The sequence below is a fragment of the Sinohyriopsis cumingii genome, chromosome 8, assembly GCF_028554795.1.
Source record: "Sinohyriopsis cumingii isolate HCF-2022 chromosome 8, ASM2855479v2, whole genome shotgun sequence".
NCBI classification, from domain to species: Eukaryota; Metazoa; Mollusca; class Bivalvia; order Unionida; family Unionidae; genus Sinohyriopsis; species Sinohyriopsis cumingii.
In genome coordinates, this window is record NC_142968.1 from 75,173,022 (window position 1) to 75,194,378 (window position 21,357).

General features: G+C 38.5%; 1 protein-coding gene across 2 annotated transcripts in view; it reads left to right on the plus strand.

The window, feature by feature from the left end:
- LOC149793846 (uncharacterized) overlaps positions 1-21,357 on the plus strand; it is an 83,137-nt gene that overhangs the window by 34,943 nt on the left and 26,837 nt on the right. For both annotated transcript variants that reach the window (XM_089967825.1, XM_089967826.1), the window contains 4 exons: positions 2,623-2,753; positions 3,983-4,130; positions 6,954-7,289; positions 8,748-8,878. In XM_089967825.1, the coding sequence (XP_089823951.1) occupies positions 2,623-2,753; positions 3,983-4,130; positions 6,954-7,289; positions 8,748-8,878 (746 nt within the window). The remainder of the gene's footprint in view (positions 1-2,622; positions 2,754-3,982; positions 4,131-6,953; positions 7,290-8,747; positions 8,879-21,357) is intronic.

A 21,357-nucleotide genomic window follows, 5' to 3' on the forward strand; every position in this document is an offset into this window, starting at 1 on the left:
GGTCGTCATATTTATATTATTTATTTGGTTATATTATGTATATTAGTTATTTGGTCCAAGTTGCAACAGAAGTTTCCTGTATGCAATTGTTTGTTTTTGCGGTCAACTTCACTTTTCTATTTCATCTCAGCATATTTTTAATTTTGCTGTGCTTCCCTACTTCTACATTCCGTCTCGTTTTCTAGTATTTAGTCATAATCTACTATCATACCAACATTCATCGTGTAGGTAAGGTTCTACGAGTTTCAGTACGCCAGTTACCAGCATACTGTACTAGATTTTGCAAGGATTTGGTTGTTGATTTTTGTGACCTTTTTTTGGGGGGGGGGTCAACGCTATTTTTCAGAACATGATACACAGCCGTCTATATATCTGGAAAAAGTAGAACCCTGATTATCTCGGGGAAGACCCACCTATCCACGGGAACCTACTCGCAAGCTTTCTCACATACCTCCTTGGTCGAGCAAAGACGAGAACCCCTGAGGACAGAGATGAGATGTCAGAGATCTGTAACAGCGTGCATCTTAGACTACTCGGCCCTTTTTCATGTGAACTTTCATTCGCATTAGTTTCTAAGTCATACGATACTTTGCATGGATTGTGCATAGTCTATGTGATAGAGTGCTTTCAACTCACGCATACAAAATGTATGCACGACCATGAATATCTTGGCATGAAGTGCAACTGATTGTTGGTAAGTCGCATGATGTACCAAAATATTGTCTACCATTCTAGTAGTAACACAAGATTGGTTACAGTTCCGGTCGTTGTGGTAGTTAAAGCAACCATTTGATTGAAATACGGACGGATCATTTTTGTTCAACAGATTTCATTACTAAATTACATTGATAGTATCTTATTCCAGGCACCTTTGAAAAAAATGCCGGGATTATATGATTATGTTGTCTTTCCCGACAAACATTCATGCGTGCCTTAGTGCTTGCGTTGGTGAGTAATGTCACATACTCCTCCTACACCACTGAAAACACACTTCAAACTTTATATACTTGGAGTGATCTGTAAGATTTGTACAACGATTTAAATGCTTTGTGAGGACATTGGGTGCGGGGCTACATGAGTGAGGGATATGACTATTGACCTCTCAACCCTTTTACGTGAGCACAATGATTCAAATTTACAACTGGCTTTGGACTTTTAGTCTATCCTTACCACTAGGTAAATTGACTTGAAGGGGAAGGTATTGTATGCTGGACTTATTATTATAATATTAGCACAACATTGGTTTCATTTGCAGCCATCGTGGTAGTTCAAGCAAACATCTTAAAGGTTCATCCATCCTGTATGTTCCACCTAAACTTGTCTTTTGCGAGAAAATGTTTAAAAGCGGCATACAATAATTAACCAGGAAGAGTCTTTACAAGAAAAATAGATCGAGACTGGTAACCTTTCAGCAAATGAATAAGATAAAGACAAACATGGCCCTCACTAATACAGTTCGTTACAGACTGAGTTTTTTTAGGTTACACTCGTGTCCGGTGAGTCGGTTCAAAATTGAGTGCAACTAATTAATTTGCCCATCTATAGAACATTGTTATACTGCCGTTGCTTTTGCATCGCCAAAGACACCCTATATGTGAAAGGATTACATTAAATAGTTCCTTACATTAAACAATGACAATGGTTTATTCAGCAGTACATCACCGACATAGCTTGAAAACGGTGCCAATCGATTCTAGGATTTCCATTACTTGTTTCAAATGTAATTAAGAAGAACACAAACACAGTGGACATTGTATAATCAACGAGGAATGAAATCCCAAATTTAAACTGACAACGATCAAAGAACTGATAGTATCAGTGTCAAATGCTTCAGTAAAAACTACGAGGGAAAATATTTTTTTTAGCCGAAGAGGTAAAAATTCGGAATATGCGGCAGATCGTTTAGACAACTTTCATGCAGTTCACTTCCTCTTCACGAATGAATAACGAATTGTGCTGGACATAAGTGACACAGTAGTCTCACAAGGTAGTTACGTTTTGGGAACTATATCTGTCACTTCCGAATTCGAAAGCTTCTAATGAAAGAAACTGCAGATTTAAGTTTGCAATATGGATATTATTTTCCTCAATATATTACCTTCTGCCAGATATATCGGTTCCTGGTTGTCTTATGTATATAAGTCACTGGTTTTCTCATGTATATAGGTCCCTGCTTGATGCCTCATGTAAACTGGTCCTTGGTTGTCTGAGGTATACAGATCTCTGGTTGTCTGAAATATATAGGTCCCTCGTTGTATCATGTATATATGTCTTTTGATTGTCTCATGTATACAGTTCCCTGGTTATCTCATGCATATACGTCCCTGGTTGTCTCAGGTATATATGTCCATTGTTGTCTCACGTACATGGGTCCCTATTTGTTTCAGGTATATACCTCCCTGGTTGTCTCAGGCTACAGGTCCCTGGTTGTCTCAGGTGTAAAGGTCCTTTGGTTGCCTCGTGTATAGAGCTACCTGGTTGTCTTATGTTTATAGACCCTTGTTGTTTCATGTATATAGGACCCTTGTTGTCCCACGCACATGGGTCCCTACATGGAGATAAAAAGAGAACGTGATGATATTTATTTTAAAATATCTAAAGTTATTATTATTATTATTACAGAAACCTGGATTGTTTCCTGGAGTGTTTTAAAGACCCACTATCTCTTTGTCGTTTCAACGCAACTAAATCACTAAAGCATGACCTGGTTGCTTATAGGACAACATTTAGATACATCTGCAGCAACTCAAGTGGTTGGTAATTTTGTTGATGAGTATTGTTCTATTTAATGTATACATGCAATACTTTGACAAGTTAGGGTTACTTTACACGAGTAGGACGTGATTGGTTAGATTAACAAAGACTTGGTAAATCGAAATTAATATATACAATGTTCATTTCGTTAAACATTCAGTGTTCTCTGCCATATTTCTCTCCTGACATTACTGAACGTGGCAAAGAACACCAATGGAATTTGCCGTCCATATTACCAGCCTGCTGAGTTTCAGGCTTTGTTTGCTCGCACTACTTCATTCCACTATCCTGTAGTCGTTTCAGCAGCAACATCATGTATAATGTTAATGTATAGTAACATCTGGAGCTAATGAACGTCAGCTGATTCCTAAGTACTGTTCGATTACTCATGTATCAAATATAGTCTTCAGGCCCATTGAATATCTCAATCAAAATTGTATGAATATTTATTTTGACTGAAATGCCTGGAAATGGATTATGAGTGCCTTATGTTAGAAAAAAACAAACAAAAACAAACAGCACTTCAGCCTTTTTTGCAAAGATATTAGTTATTTGATTAGTATATTCATTTGCACTCTCCTTCAACGAAACTATCGCGAGACTCTGATTCAAGTAGCACAGAACTCGTGGAATCATGCAAGAGCCTGGATAAACGACACGGAGCAAACTGGAAGCTAATGTCCCCTTCTAATCACGATCGTCTAACAAGCATTGTTCCATTTTCCTTTAACCTTTTATAGATTTGATTAAATACTTTGTAAAGAACTTTATCATAGCTGACATTTAATATTTTGTATTTTAAGAGAAGGTACTTGATTTTATTTGGAAAGGTTTATCTTCTGATATTTTTTCAATTTTTAAAAATTATACTCTTACAATATTTTAACTACATTCCACTTATATTTTGCAGGACGGCATACTTAAGTTTATATTTTGAGTGGTTAATCTTCCTTAAGTTTTCTCCAATATTTATCTGTAATTTGTATATATAAAACCAAATTAGGACGTGATTGGTTACATTCGAACATTTTTAAGAATTATTTATAAAACTGATTTTTTAATCGGCATTCTATAACCTGATATTTGCTTGCTTGCTGTTCAACTCATTGCATTTATGCGTAAATATTTCCTCCTTTTATTATCGTAGGTGAATCTTTGTCTTCGCACTGCCATGCAACTTCCAACAGATTTATATTTATTTATTCGGAATGCCTTTGAAATATTACAGAGAGTGTAAACATATACCAGACATGCGGGGAAGATATCCAAACTCGAAACAGCACGTGCAGGAGTGATCTTGACCTTGCTCTTAGGCAAGCGGAAGCCAATCTGACATCAACTAATGACACGGGCAGTTACAAGACTGTAGTCTGCCGGTAAGATTTTTCAATTTTGTGCTATAGTTTTTTTTTTTTTTTTTTTTTTTTTTGCTTTTTTTTTTGGCGAACCAACAATAATGTAACCATTAAAAGCAATTGAACTTTGAATGCGTTTTTACAGTGTTCAAAGCTATTTACTTTTCGGAAGCATATCAATGGTGAAAATTATTCAGTGTCTTTAAAAAGTAACTTTTTAAAATATGATATGCAGACATGTGTATACTATACTTATTCATTTACGTTGGAAAATTTATGGACGGGCACAATGATATCAGTTTATTGTCGGCCGCAAAACAACAAGTGCGCCTTCATTAAGTGTCACAGTCAAATATATAATCGTATATTACTAACTTTAGTGTACTGTCATAAGTACAGGTTACCTACAGAAGGTACGTATATAAGAAGTATGTAAAAGCTATATGATATAAGAGTCCGCTGAAAACTGCAATGAACATATTACGTGTATAGCAATTAGGTTATACACATATTATGTGCAAACAAAAGGGTTATAAACATACTGTGTACACAAATGGGTTATAAGCATTCTACGTATGTACACATGGGTTATAAGCATACTACGTGTATACAAAACGGGTTATACGCATTCTACGTATGTACACATGGGTTATAAGGATACTACGTGCATACAAACGTGTTATAAGCATAATACGTGTTTACAAACGGGTTATAAGCATAATACCTGTTTACAAATGGGTTATAAGCATGCTACGCTTATACAAATGGTTTATAAATATAATACATGTCTACAAAAATAGGTTATAAGCATACTACGTGTAGACAAATGGGTTATAAGCATACTATGTGTATTCAAATGGATTATAAGTACACTACGTGCACATAAACGAGTTATAAGCATAATACGTGTATACAAATGGGTTATTCCTTAAGTGTGTCGTTTAAACAATAAAATTACCCGAAGCGATATGTACCAACCGGACTAGAACATTGTTGTTGATCAACAATTTCATATTTCCATCAGTTTGGGGCCATCCAACTTAGTACGTAAGCAAAACTCTGGCAAAGCTTGACCCCTTCCCCCCTACACATGCGTACTTTTTACTCCCCCACCTGCTAGCGTACGCTTGACGCACCACCTCCCCCAATTCTATTGAACGGTCTATATTGAATCCACGCAGAAACCATCAAGGATTAATATGATTAACATGTTTAATAAAACAGATAGTCCACCGACGTTGAATGTCACGCTGAATCAAAGAAATAAGCTGCGTGACTTTAAACAGTTTGTCGGTGTCCGTCGACTGAATCCAGTCGAACAGGTTACGTAATAGACAATATATTATGGAGGTTTTAGCCACCACCACCCCGTTTCCTATGCATACGTACATAATGACAATCAGTAGACACCACCATACGCAAGCGTATGCATCTGGGTTACCCCCTCCATGCGTATGTACTAAATTGACGTCCCCTTAAGAGATTTTAGGACACTCTTGAATCCAACACTGTTCAGTTATTCCAAGATGTCAATACAGACATGAAAAAGTCTTAACATTTTTATTGGTACGAACTTTTCTTTATCCTAACATTATATGAATACCCATTTTATGTAGTTCGGGTTTCCTTTTTTGGGTGGGGCATTTTGAAATTTTATGTTTTTTCCTTTTTTTTCATTTTTGCATTTTTTTATGGTAAGAATTTCAACGTGAGCGTGAAGAATTGGATTAAAAAACATCATATCATCCCTAATTGGTTATATTCTTGTGCATTTGGATAGGCACTGAATACTACTTATCTTGCAACAGTATGGTTTTCAAGAGATGCGTTCAGAAAACTTCAAACGAATCATATATATGCCAATGTTAGTAGTTAGTCACGCATTCAAAAGTCTCTCAGATATTTTATTGTTAGTAACCATCGTTGAGCTAACGACGAACCCGTGACACTCATATTGATCGACGAAAAGCTGAAGTCAAAAAGATAGGTTTAGGTTATTGGTATCACGTCGTAGTCATGGTAACAAAGGTCTCTACTTGTTTTATTATATAATAATGATAAAGATTTGGTAATTGAACTTGCTTTAGAAACGTGAAATGCACTTTTACCAGCACGAAAATATGTGATGACGTGAAGAGAAATGACATCATGAGATTGCACTCTGATGATTTATTGCATTTGTTAGGACGTTTCCTTAGACAATAAAAGAACAGTTCGAACGGGAATCCTTGAATAAAAAATAAATCATAGTATGAGTACAATTGTGCATTGCACAACAATTCTTATTGCCTGGCAGAGCATGCAATAATTTATTTGTTAAAGATTTACTAAAAACCTAACTGAGCTAATTAAAATGAACGACATAATCATATCAACCTGAAGGACTTTTTAAGCTCTCTTTATATGATTTTTGTTTTAATAGGAAACGTCTTAATACAATTGCAGTCTAATGATATTTTAATACTCAAGACGTTATTTTTGTGGATATGAACAACCATTTTAAAACGATCTTCACTACTAATATACAAACGTATATCAAATATTATGCCAAAAACACATGTGCAATAGTTGTGGTAATCCGTGCCAAAGCTGATATCTTGATTATTGGACCATTCAAACCTTACAATGCACTTGTTCGGTAAGTCGGCCGTCCACAAAGCACGGAAGCCAAAACAAGCAGCCGTTGCGATTTTTCTTGGGGGGTTGGGGGGGGGGGGCGGATAGGGGTTGTATACAGTCAATATTCGGAAGAGTATATTGCACAACAATTAACATTTATAACGCTGTCATAATGTCCTTTGGTATGGATATTTTTTATGTGATCGTTTATTTATTTATTTTCAGGGCGTACATTGACTATACATTCTGTATGGAATTGACGAATTCTTCTACCTGTCCTAAGCAACACGTGCAGAAATTCAACAACACCGTTTATGCACTGTATTCCAGAGCAGACTGCGGTACAACGCCTGACCTATCTCACGTATACAACTACACTGGAAACTGCAATCCTTATACTTACCCGAACGGTATTTTAAATACTTTCAGCAACATTTCCAACTTGTGCAGTGTTAACAGTTGCACACCGTACTGCGTATCATATCGAATTTCAACTGCATGCGTATCGTGGGCTAGAAGTCAGCCTTTGACATCCATGGAAATATTCAAATCATACTGCAGGTAAACGTTACAATTACTGTAGGTCAAGAACAACAGCATGGTCCACGATTAACAATACAGACAATTTGATAAATTTTGATATCAGCAAGAATAGGAGACGGGGGTGAAATAAAATTAACAAGCATGGTTTTAAATCACTCAGATCCTTTGAATTGAGATTAGACCGTATGCACCTGCCATATATTATTGTTCAATATACTTTCTTACGCAATTCCAAGCACAAAGAGTCCTTATATACACTACTATATATTGTAATTATTTTAACGTATGGGGTTAATTCATACCACAATCAGGATCGTTTTGACTTGGTCAAAAGTTTGATGAAATTTTAAAAACTAAAACAAAAAAGATGTTTGTTCTAGCGGCAGGCGGTACACTTTTTATAGCTATTTGTAATTACAGCAATGTAATCGTTATAGTCCTATCAGTTTGAAATAATTATAATGTATAGTTGCTATTGTCCTCATTGGAAATCATATGACCAAAATAGACGGTGTAATATTCAAAGTGACATAAACCTTAATGTAATATTCACACGCGCTTGTACATGTCTACAACATATTGTGCATATGTTCCAAATCAATACCCCAACACTGCATGGGAACAGGTTAATCAACATTGTTTCTCTGTGGGTAATTTTATCGTTATTTTGGTAACGTAGGAATTGAAAATGGAATCAGTTATCCATTGAATTATTTTCTCTCTCAAACAATATCTTGCAGGTTTTCTGTAAAAGATTCCTGAGTGGGCAGAATAGAAATTAAGTTAGCACAACTTATCGCCTTTCAAAATTTCGTAACATCGACGTAAATTATAAAAAAATAGGGAATGCCTTGAAGGCTCTTACTAACGTTTCTTTTTTATGACTTTTATGAAATACAACTATATGTAAAAAAAATCGGAAGGTAAATATTAACGATAAGACTAAAGAACGCCAAATGCAATGTGCGATGATTTTATGTAAAAAGTTACACATTCATTATAAATAATTTCAAGCAACGTTTTTCTTGTTTAGCTTTTTCTGCATAAAAATAAGGAATTGTTGTAATAATAATGTAGAATACGACAAAAATATTTTCAAAATAATTCACGGGTAATTAACAACCTGCATCATTTGATTTTTATTTGCATGTTGCAAAATTGTCTGTAATAACAGATACCAGTCGTAGCAGACTGCTTCACGACTCGGGCGCTTGTGCGTTTAACGGTATGCTTGTATGGTTATTTTGTCTCGCTCGTGTTCGCGGGAACCAAACCCAGACAGAGGCTACATCCACGGTAATGACTTAAGTAAGATCAAGGTTTCTTAAAAGAATATACTGTATATTGTGATCCAGTGGAAAGTGTCATTGCGCGTCAAGGTGTCATGGCGAGTCAATGTGCCATGGCGGGTCAAGGCGTTATTCGCGAATATATTTCATAATCATCACTGACGGCTTTTTCTTCTTTTATCTTCAGCAACATCGACTGCATGGTTGACTGCATGAATGAGATACTTGAAAACTGTTCTTACAATGCACCTTGGTTAATACAGCTTGATACGACAGTCGAGTTGGCCTACGCGAGGCACATGTGCCAGAATATAACGTGTAAGAAACGATTTAATTCTTGTATACAAAAACAATTTAAGAAATATTTCCAACGCTTTTTACACAGTGGATATGTTGATGTTGCAGATCAGTTTGGGATATTAGCACACCAATGTAAATTCACTCATGTCATGTTGTGGCATGCTAAAGTGAGAAGCTGGGACGGTGTAGGAGTAGGAGTGTTCCATTTCTGATATCAAATCCTTCAACGAATATGATACCAAGGTCAAAAACAATGAGCCGAGGCCTCTAACGTTCCACTTACCCCGTTGCTTTATTTTTCTCTTGACCTTTTTGTGTCAAACTTTTAAGCGTCCTCGTTCATGACCCGAGACATCCACTGTTCGTTCTTACCGTCTCTGCTGCTCTGTGTGTTTTGTATGGTAAAAAAAAGTAGCGTTCATGTGTCAGTTCTCTCAACCAAAAATGTAGACAAGGGGAGGCAAATCCTCTAACTTTAGTCGAATGTACGATTTTTGGATTCGGTCCCCTGCCGCGTTGTGGGTAGGTGGGGTTGGCAGAGTCAAGGGCATAAAAAAACAGTAGCGTTTAGGTGACAGGTATCTAAATTAAAACTTTTTTCGAGACTTATGTGATATGGCGACCGAGACTCATGCTTATATATTGTCACAGACCCATATGGGACTTTCTGCGCATGCGAAAAGAAATTCCTAAATCGGACAACATCCGTGTCTCCTGACTACCATGTCTGATGAATCTTTCGCAGCGTGTGTATCAGTGCCGTTGTATACCACCAGCTTGCTACACATTTTTCTCATTACCTTATGTATTTGCGTATAACGCTAAGTAACATATATACTATCGGTGTTTTTGAGTCTGTCTTGGGAAAATATCCGAGCTGGATTTGATTGTTTGTCTAGCATCACATCATCGTATACTACGAGATTGTTGATTTTCCCGTTTCGATCATCTACCAAGAGCGCATAGTTGTTATCTGTGATAAAATCAATAATATTATTGCTGTCCTCGTCCAACGATTTCGCATTTTCATTAAGATCTTTAAGCACGTCCTAGCATCGCTGATCATTTACAGATGGTGCCACTAAATACAACTGATCGCACTTGAACCATTTCATTATCAGGTTCAGTAACAACTGCTTCTTACCAGAACCAGATGGACCTTTGATAGTTGCTCTGATAGAATTTGGTAATGCTGGGTGGTGCTTGACTCGTTTTTGCTCTCGGGTCGCTGAGAAGTCAATGACTTTAATGTTGTAGAAATATAATAGGCATATCGAATTATATTGAATTTGGTGCAGAGCACCAACTGATATTAGTGGATTAAAAACAATAACGACGAGAAATTAAAAGCGTGCACTGACAGGCATAAAATAAGCACAAAGTAGTATCCTCTGCAATGAGAAGAACGGGTTGGTAAAATCGCTGGTTAACTGGGACATTTATCACATAGGCTAAGTATCTTGGTGATAAGCATCTACCTGGATATAATTATTGTGGTCCTGGAACCCAACTTCATATCAGACTTGATGAGAAAGATCAACCCGACCTGGAGAGTATCCAATAAATGCGATTGATCAAGCGTACCATGTTCATAACGTTGGTTATAAAAATCCAGATCTACAACAACGATATATTGCGGTCGTGAAGCTGATTCACACTCTGAAGTCGGTTAAAAATAATCTCAGAGATTCGCCTGCTAATTTGTTTATAAGATCTGTGATGAAAGGCAAACTAGTACTTGGGGCCGGTAATCAGTCATATATAACTATTATATGGGGTAAATTTATTATAGCCCAATAGGATAATGGAGTGGTACAGCAGCGATTAGCAAACTTGCTAATGCGGAATGTATCGCACGTTCTGTTGCTAAAGATTGGTTAGCGCGACAGGCAATATGACCAATTTTCACTTCCACCACCTAAACAAATTCAGTACCCACGTTTTCAAGTCAGCACTCCCAACTAAGGTTTTCAAGCAGATATTTTGCTTTTACCCCATGCTACTATTAAAACTGAAAGAGGTCAATCGCGTACATGCACACATAATTAGATATAAAGAAGCAGAACCACTATCAAGGAAGACATCAACTGAAGTCGCATCTGCGCTTGAACGAATTTATCAACGTGGCTGCCTGCGATGGCCGCAGTTGCTACAGGTTGATCATGGCAAAGAATTTCTTGGTGCAGTAACCTCGATAATGAAACAACATAACGTCAAAATCAGGCAATCGTTGAGCGATTTAGTCGAAAACTTGCTGAGCGATTATTTGGATATCAGTATGCGAAGGAAATATGCATCGACTTTAAGTCCCTGAACAACGTTCAGGCGGACAAGAGATCTCGTGAATGGATTGCAAGACTGCCAAGTGTGATAGCTGCTTTCAATAATTGCATTTCTCGTCGAATTGTTATGAAACTCATCAATGCAGTTTCGATGAAACACATACCATTTAATATATATGACTCTTCCTCACCAAAACTATTACTCGGTAATATGACGGTCAGATACTTATATGAATCTGGTGAGATTGAAGGTTGTACAAAAAGAGCAATGATCCTATTTGGAGTGTAACCACACAATTTTCAACGTCGTAAGATCTACAGACAGGCCTGCATATTAGATTAATCGCGTGCAACGTTGTTGATGATAGACGCGACTCCATGTGTAAATTTACCGATGACTTTCCTCCCCGTGTATTTTGCAAATGAAACATCCTCACGCTATGAGGTCAATGGTTCTGGCTTCCAAATTTGTTTTTGTGGTGTATATGAGATTATCGCTTACTTCACGGTCAGCGACATCAGTTTTTCTGCTTGAAGCATGTATCGTAATAACACGATCAGAGCCCGGCCACGTGAGTTCTTTGCACAGTAATCCACTAGGTTGATACGTGGATCTAGTGTTTTGAAATGCCGTCCGAACCAAAGAAAATTAACAGGATTAACATACGATGCAAATTCAAAATACTCAATCCCAGCCAATCCAGTTAATCAAAATCAGCCAATGGGCCATTGATCGCAACCCTGATCATCTCATGTACGGGGCACATTCACGCATACCAAGAAAACTTCCAAGATAACATTCAACCATGTCAACTGAGATAACGTCGTTGAAATCATATTTGGCATTCCATAACCCTCCGTGTCACCACTTGACACCCGATCGCGAAACGTCTTCAAGAAATTCTTTACGTATCGGTCTCCATAAATTTTTCGTCTGAGGAAAGTGATCAACAATAGACGGAACAATAAAACAATTACTCGGTAATGGTTCTATCTCATCGTTCCTTGTTTTATATGGATCAGCATATTTCAGTGCAGTCTGAGTCATCTTGGAGAGACTAATAGCGATAAAGAGCACCGCACAGCAGTACGAATTGGTCAAATACACTTCCCACAACACTCTGAAATTACCACACCGACACAGGATCGGTTGTACCGATCTTATGAATATAATCAAATATATCCCAACCTCCGATAACATCGGATGCGAGCACTCTCTTCTCCCAGGGAAATATTGTTATGCTTGATGTCCATGCATGAGCATTATCATCAACAATCACTATCGAATTACCTCTTGATTGATATTTGCGGCATACAAGATCTCATCCGTTATTGTTCTAACCTCTATTGGAAATTGAAATCGTTTCTCCAGTTATGCGATGTCGTTGATCATACCCCATATTGTCGCACTCTAATCTCCCACGAGTTTATATGTTCACTTCGCAGATCTGTGAGTTCCTTGTCCCGTAACGTATTTGTTGTTGTTGTTATTGTTGTTGTTGTGGGGTTTAACGCCATTTTCACCACACGATAGGCTATGCGTGGCGACCAGTATTAATGGTGGAGGAAAAACCCGAGAAAAGCCCGGGAAGAACCACCGACCAACGAGAAGCTACTGGCAAGTTTTCTCACATACCCACATTGGCCGAATCCTAGACTCGAACCCACGCAGACAGAGGTGAGATGGCAGTGATCCGTAACGGAGAGCGCTTTAGACCACTTGGCCTCTCGGGGCCCTTAACGTATTTGTAAAGTGTTATGGAACTTTTCTGGGCGATGCAATTCAGAATCCTTGTTGCCTTGTCCCTAGACAAGGATAACGAAGTCTTCTTCGGCAATAGAGCAGTGATATCAGGCTTTTTTAATGGATACACCCATAAACAACTGCAGTCACCGGATATGATCTCTCTAGTATCGTTTGTCAATGCCAGTTAATATTACTGATATCGAAATTGTATGTAGCACGACATCATCCTCGGTGATAGAACTCGAGTGGTTTTATGATTCACGAACAGGGTCACTTTATCGTGGATAATCCGGATTACGTAATTGTCGACGTTAGCATCGATAACGACACCAATACATTTTATTCTGAGAAAATTTATTCGTTCACCTCAGTTCACATAATTAATGATTTTCCTCGCTCGTTGCGCACTCATAGTAGCATTGCTGAAAATATTGTCGTGCTTTACTCTAAATGTTGAGCAGAGAAGCGTTGCATTATCATCTCTAAGCTAATTTTTAGCCATAACGATACGATTAATCAATCCCAGATTAACATCAACTAATACGTGTCGGGATGGGTCCCAGCCCCCCCCCCCCCCCCGTTCGAAGACAAGGGGGTCAATCTGACAAGATCGAATCTGGCTTGAGAGGGTTTGATCGCGGATAGTCTTGTGAACTCCTCCATCATATAATTAAGACAAATATATATTTAAAATAAACTTGAATTTGTAATATACAATGACTCAAGCAAGGAAAGTTGCAAATATTTGAGGATTGGATCCACAGCTCCTTGTAATAAGGATTGTTTAACGGATTTCTGTGCATATCACTTGCACAGTGTATGACGAGCGAATCAAGAACAAAACCATGCAACAAGGGGGTGAGGGAAGAATCGCAGTTGTACGTAGAGTGTGGAGGTAGAATATACATAGCTTTGAAACGGTATTATCATAATAAATGACGGAGTTGAATGTCCTCTAAAAGACGCTAGAGACTATCTCGCTAGAGTTTCTGAGCAGCCCACACAATTTAGACAAAGATATGCACTGTACAATGAAGCAAGGAAATAACTATCTGCCAAAAAGACCAGTCGGTTCTGTTACTAATGCTGGTTATCTCATGTTGATTGTTGGATAAATAAAGCATCACGCACATATATTTAATTATGAATGTTACAATGGTCTCATCGAAAAAGGTCTTGTACTTGATCACATTAGCGGCCACAAACTTGATAATTATCTGGGTAATCGTCAGGCTATTACACAGGGTCAGAATTCTGCACGGGGAAATACTGGAAATAATACTATTAATCATCCAAGACCATTTAAATCAGTAAATCCAAAGACAGGCGAAGAAATAATATTTCCTTCGACATATGCAGCTGCCTATTTCCTTCGACATATGCAGCTGCCTATTTCCTTCGACATATGCAGCTGCCAAGCATTTCGATATTTGCCGGGCTTCAATACGGCTCGTCGCAGAAGGAATTAATAACTCAGCATTTTCAAGGAAATATAAACATTTCTTATTTATTTCAGTATCTGACTCTGGAAAACACTCCCAGTGCGAACTTAAGTGGAGTGGGTGAAGGGAGATAACTCCTTTAAGATTATACAGTACCAATCCAGTAGCATCATTCGTATCGCCTTCTGAATATGCCCTACTGACGATGTCACTAGAATGAGGACGTATTGATCATAATGGGGTTTTCCCACGAAATAATTAATTAGCGTATGCTGTTCTGTGAATGGTAGCTCACAATCTGTTGGGGTCCCTGTATTTAACTGTATTATTGCGATGTGTATACCTGGTCCCCCAAACACAAAATTATGGAGCCAGGAATTAGTGCTATAGATACTATTAGCCGTGCTTGACACTGTTAATAATAGGCCAAGGCTACAAATGCTATGTTTGGATTTCAGGTATTAAAAGGATGTTTATCTGATAATGAATCACGAAAATATTAATGCGATTCTGCCTGCGATTCAAAAATTATACGACCCTACCTCCGCTGGTTGCAGGGTATACAACTTTCTGATCAACTTAATCCTAAAAAAATCACAACTGATTTTGATATATGACGAGAACCAAAATGCGAAGGAAGATATACACTAGCAGCCGAATACAGGTCTGGTGATACACGACGACCACCACCGTCTGGAACGGTGTTATATTTGAGAACGTTTGGAGGAGTGGATATTTTCCTCCGTGCCTCGACGATTTTGGGATAGTATTCATCAAATATATCATTGAGGGCTTTTGCCTATCATCAACGTTTAGCCATCCCATTTTAAACGTTGGCAGATGTGCCTCAGTGATTTTAAAATATGCAAGAAAATTATCATTGCATGTTTCATCTGGATAAAGTGGAGCGGGTTCAGCTGTAAAGACTATTCTTATTTCATGGCCTTATGAATTACAGCGTTTATCACAGATTCATGAAAACATTCAGCGTCAGATTTTGCTTGGTTCAGATATGGTATCGTTGTAATGATTTTTTTGTTTAAGATTATCATTTGGAAACTCATGTGTGTACTGGTGACAAACAATTGTTGTAATTCGTCACGTACAAGCTTATGTTCTTGCTTCATTTCTTTAACTAGCATTATGCTAGAACTTCCATTCTTAGTTTTCTGTTTTAGGATTTATTCAGTGAAAAAGTACATCATAAAATTTCCATTTGATATAATTTTTTACCATCAACATGGAAAGTTATATCATGTGATACTCGCTTATATGCCTTAAGATTTCTATCTTCTGGAATTTTTGTAAAAGCAAGACTGTCTGTAATAAAAACAGATCGTTGAGGTTCTGGTGTTCCTTCATGAACCGGCTTGGTCTCAGGCCAACCAAGCACAGTCCTGATCGACGACTGATATATATCCACGCTGTAGTCAGGTTTTGATATTTTTAACGCGGCAGATAACGTTGGCTCGTATACAATTACTGCTATCTAGGATTCCATTCCTGTGAAAGATTCAATTCTTCGTTGAAATTCATCTTCAGTTTGTTCGACATTCCAGTCTTTTGTTCCATCAGACTTATTTTTATACGCAAATGCTAGTGAATTATTTGCTTGCAAACCCCCCAAATGACCTTGCTCTGATATTGGGTAAGCTGTAATATACTCTCCATTGTGCTAGTTATATCTACTTGGCAGGAATTGCCGTTGGAAAGCTAACATCAAACTCAGGTTTGACTCGCGTTGCTTATATTGTGGTTGTTGGTGGTGTTATATCAGCAATCGAAGTGATCGATCATGTTGCTACATTATTATTAACCTCTGATTTCAATTCTTGCCTCCGGCAAGGAGGATTCTAGTCATCGACAGAGTCCTTGACAGAGTCAAGGGGTTGGTTCCCAGTAGCTTCATAGCTAACCATAATCATTTCTGCTAATTCCTGATCTGATATCACTCCATCGTTGAGCCCTGGTGATATCAGCGTGGTAAATTTGGCGTGTGCTCGTGTTGCCCCTGATAGCAACGATGTAAATTCGTGTAATGTGTCTGCCGCACACGTAGATAGCATTTTTGCGATGATATTAGGAATATTAGCAACACCGGTTTTAACGGCAACACCGATTCACATTACTAGTGGTATTATATAATTGGGTGATAATGTTCCGATTATAGTTGCTGTTTCAGCGACTAAGGAGGATGCAGTGTATACAATTTTTGTAACAACGATAGGTCTACGGTATTTTTGTTTGTTTTACTGTATGAGCAGCAATGATTTTTTTTTCAGTTGGGTCTGAAACAAATATGCCAGCTTGTATCTGAAACGTTGAATTTCAGTTGGGGTTACCGTTGATTGGTTCATTACGTTGAGTGTTAATAGTCTAAGCAAGTGGTATGTTGGAGGCGAATTCAAGAACCGATAGTACACAACTGAGATCGAGCCTCTCATTTCGGGTTCCACTACGAATGTTACCTCTTCGCCTGCCCCATATAATACAGATATAGGTTCAGAAGAAAATTCGCTAACGACAGAACTACTCATACCCCCTGACATTCTTGCAGATATTCTAAATTTTGAACCGCCTAATACTAAGAGCCTGTATATACCGGCATCCTCAGCGGTGTATTTGATAGAGGCAGTTTGTTGTGGTGTCCATCTTACTTTTCCAGATGCTATTGTGTATGAGACGTTGATGAGCGGAGTAGTATGAGGAACACTATCGCAAATCTATTTAATTTTATCGAATTCAGTGATCATCAAGTTAATTCCTGAGTTGACGCTACCGAGCTCATTGTTAATAACTACGATTGTTCTTTTAACGTTGACTAGATCAACAGGTTGTGTATTAATTTCATCTTAATGTCGATGACGCGGCTACAGGAATATTCAGATCTAAATGTGGTAATTCCATCGTTGATTGTCATTAACGATGTCATCATCGGGATGTTGCTGCTGTCCACGTATTTCTTCGTTGCAGCATCATCGACAGATTCTGATTCTCTCAAATTAGCTGTTATTTCCGCTATTGTCGAGATTGGCAGTCATTACATCACCAGCGTTAGAAACATATATACTGATCCCAGTTCCGATCGCGGAGTCGTTGTTGTCCACTATATTTTTTGTCGCCGCCTCATCGTCTGATTTTGGTTCTCTTACATTGGTAATTGTATTTCTGCTCATGTTGAGATCGTCATACATAATGACTCAGATTCCAATAATCTCCCCGGTGATTGTTAGAAGTGATTCCTTCGAGTCCTACCGGTTTTAGTAAACACCACTAAGTTTTAATTTCAGTAGCGCTAGTAACGCGCAGAATAATAGTTATCAACGGATATTGCTTGTCTTTAAACGTTCTTGCTGATCCTGAAAAAAAACTTCATTTTGGTCCACGTCAGCGAGACGCAAAAGATTAGTGAGCTCATCCTTGATCGCGTTAAGGGTTACATATTTGGATAAGTCACCCTGGGGCTTGCTTTTATCAGATCTTCCGTAAATATCTACAATTATAAATCATACCCATGTTTTAAACGACAACTTGTGTATTCGTGCACGACTTTATAAGTCGACAGACCACCGACGGTGGTCCATGATGACCTTGACATGGCGATAAGTATAGTAAACACTTCTGGCCCGCATATTGGCGGATCTGTTAATGTCTGCGTTGGCTTTGTTGAATACAAGATCGGAGTGCTATGCATTCTACTGCCGCTAAAATATTGTAAACATTCGGTGGTGCCAGTCCATATATGAATCAAAATAAACAACTCGTCGTGGATCAGCCGCATATGCGACCTAGTAAGTGCCCCTAACCCTGACATTGCCAGGAATGTACAGAACTTCCATCAATATTAATGATACCGGGTTAAACACGGTTTGGTTGTTTTGAAATTGATCACTTATAAAAACACCTCTATAGTTTTTTACGTTTACTTTCTTAGCAGTGTGAAGCAAATCAAAATTGGACATGGGAATCTCGAAACACAAAACGTTTAGTGACGTGTCCCGGATAGTCTCAGACCTCGACCGGACCACGAATGGCGGGTTCCTAACAGTCGTAGGCCCTTTTGTTTGGTATTCCTTAGTCCGTGTCTCTTAGCTTTCTTTAATGCAATCTCAGCGGCAGTTCAAACAGCACCAAGTTCAGCTGCTTTGGCAACAGCTGGGGCTTTAGCGGTTATCAACGCTGTAATAGCTGCAAGAAGTGACAATATACCACCTATCTTGACTGTGTCCTTAATGGCACCCGAAGAAAGATCAAGTCTAATACCGGTCTTTGATTTTTATGCGTATTAAAGTGTCTGAGTTGACGTTCTGTCAGTGATAGCTTATTTGGGCCTTGCAACGCTGTGGATTTTAGTGACATTTTTATTCCAGAAAACTTTCTCGATGCTGATTGAAGCCTTTTAATCTGGCCATGGGTCAGAGTAACAGTAACGTGATGATATGACATTATAATACCATGTGCGATTTAATTTGCTAGAATCTAGTTATATATTTTCCATCAATGACTCTCATTCGTCCAGCAACACTTTCAAGCAGAATTATTTTGTCTGAGAGTATAGCAGCGATTGTTCTGAAACCATCAGCTGACGCAGGACTGACAATAGCTTGCACGTGCACGTCAACTACTGACTGTCTGAATAAATCCAGGTGTTCCAACGATAAATAATAGATCGGATACAATTTTGAGAAATCGCACTGAGATATCTGCAAACCAGAATCAACATTCTGATCACGTCCCGTGAATTTCATCAAACAATGATACGCCCGTGTAACGTTATTTTGGGCAAAATTCAGTATATCTTCGGATGGTTCTTGATATCCATTTATCCTCAGCGAAATTGTAAACACCGCTAATCTATCAAACACCATCGGGGTCGCTGTCTGATCGTTTTACCTGGTAGCATACTGAAATGCCACAAATACATGTCGTGGTGCTGAATTTCCTTCCTGTGATGTGATCTGCGTTGAAAATGTCCCTGCTATGCCCGGAGCCGTGTCCATGGTCATTGTTATCCACGACAGTGTTTGTTTACCGCCGAAGTCCATTAATGACAATAATTGCTGCTCTTCTGTCAATGACTGAGTCATCGTTAACATCCATAACGCTAGTTTTGTTAATGTTTTATTTATCAGCACCATCCCCCACCAATCCCAGTACGCCAGATAGCATTGTTGTCCGTGGCTCTGCGACCAGTGCTATTGTGTGTTTGGTTCCGAGGATAACTTTTCTAACATGACTGCAGAATCCAAAGATATGTGACAGTGGTATTATGCATGAGAATTCACCTGAAGCATTAATCTGAGATCGTCGTGCTGCGAATGCCAGGTTGAATTCTCGATTAGTACTTTGCAGTAGCAAAAGTAGCGGCTGGTGGCGCTATCATTCCGGCTGGTTGTGGATCAACTGAGCTAGCGTGTGTTAACTGTACCATGAGATGATGCCTATCATAAGGGTGATCAGTAATGTCTTTTGCAAACATCATCGATGGACCAGCAGACCGAGAATAGTCATCGCTGTATCGGGCCAGTCCGATAATCGTCGTAGCAACATCAGAGTTATCAACGTTATTCGAATTCTCTTCCATAAGTGATATATCTGGCACTGATGAATAACGCCATGATACCATTATTAACAAATCCACACTGTTCATTTGCTACATATGTGGTATCATCATCCTTCAAGAGTGAATCCCAAACTTCATAGTGACTCGGCGGAGGAATAATCTCGACGTATCCTGGACTTTTAATTCGATTCGACTACGATGGTTTGGATTTCCTGCTTCTTAAGAATAGTATTGATAATCACGCACAGACTCATCCTTGAGTACTGGTGAGTCAATGTCAAATGCGGGATCCAATACACGTTCGGACTTTTTATATTTGCTGATATCTAAAATGATACACCATCATTCCTAGCGACGGCGAGGACGAGAAAACCCACCACCCGCTACCAGATTTGCAGTTATACTCTGAGCTAATTATTGCAACCGTTCATTTGCAGCTTGATTTGTTATTTTACTGACACCTGCTAGCATCACTTCAGTGCTGGGCAATGTTACTGGCTTCGGTTTTCGTCGTATTAATCGTGCTAGTCTATCCTTGATTGCTGTTAATGCTTTACTAGCAACATCACCAACAGTACCAATACCCTTATGACGAACAACGTCAATAGCTTTCATTCCTAGTCGTTTTGCAACCAGAATCGCCATTGGGGCTACAGTTCTGAATAGACTGTGAACAATATCGTCGAGCCCATCTCCGTAGATAGCTTTATATGTTGATAATCTCGGATTTAGCACCCTGATCATTACAGGTCTACGTTGAGCATTATGCATGATCATATTATTTTCTTGTCACTGATCTAATTGCATGCCCTCAATCACTAATGTCCATGATACCGCCTGTGAATAATCGCTGACAAATAGCAGCTGCTTCATTGATGATTTCTGGGGAATTATTGCCGGATCGTCTTCCACCAATACGAATTTCTAGTCTATCAGCATCAGCAAGGATGTTATTGGGACAAAGTTTATCATAGCCACTTCCTCGAGAGACCCAATCGCTAGCGTTGGATAGACCACTTCTAATTTTTTCTTCTTCATCAATAGAAGGTGATTCGAATGGTGATCCATTAGGAGATAATGTATCTTTAGGTAATTACACTGTTTATGCTTTATTGAAATGTTTTACAAAATCATTAAATTTAGGCTGATATTTTAACTGATTTTACTTATACCACGAAACGTTCGAAATAAAATCGGAAGCCTTTTTGATTCAGCGATTTTTTGGATCTAACAAAGTATTACGAACGGAAAATCGTACTGCACCAATTGCTGTAGGATATTTTGAAGTTCCCTAGAATCTTCCTTGTTAAATTGGGTTGGTGGGTTTTTATGTTCTGATTTTGGTTCTGGCTCTGGTGTAACAAGATCCTTCACAACACCGATTTCAGCGTCAGTGTTATAGATAGCATCCATCACCTGCTGAAATTGAGGCTGAGCAGCAGCTGTTTAAGCTGGAAGTTCTC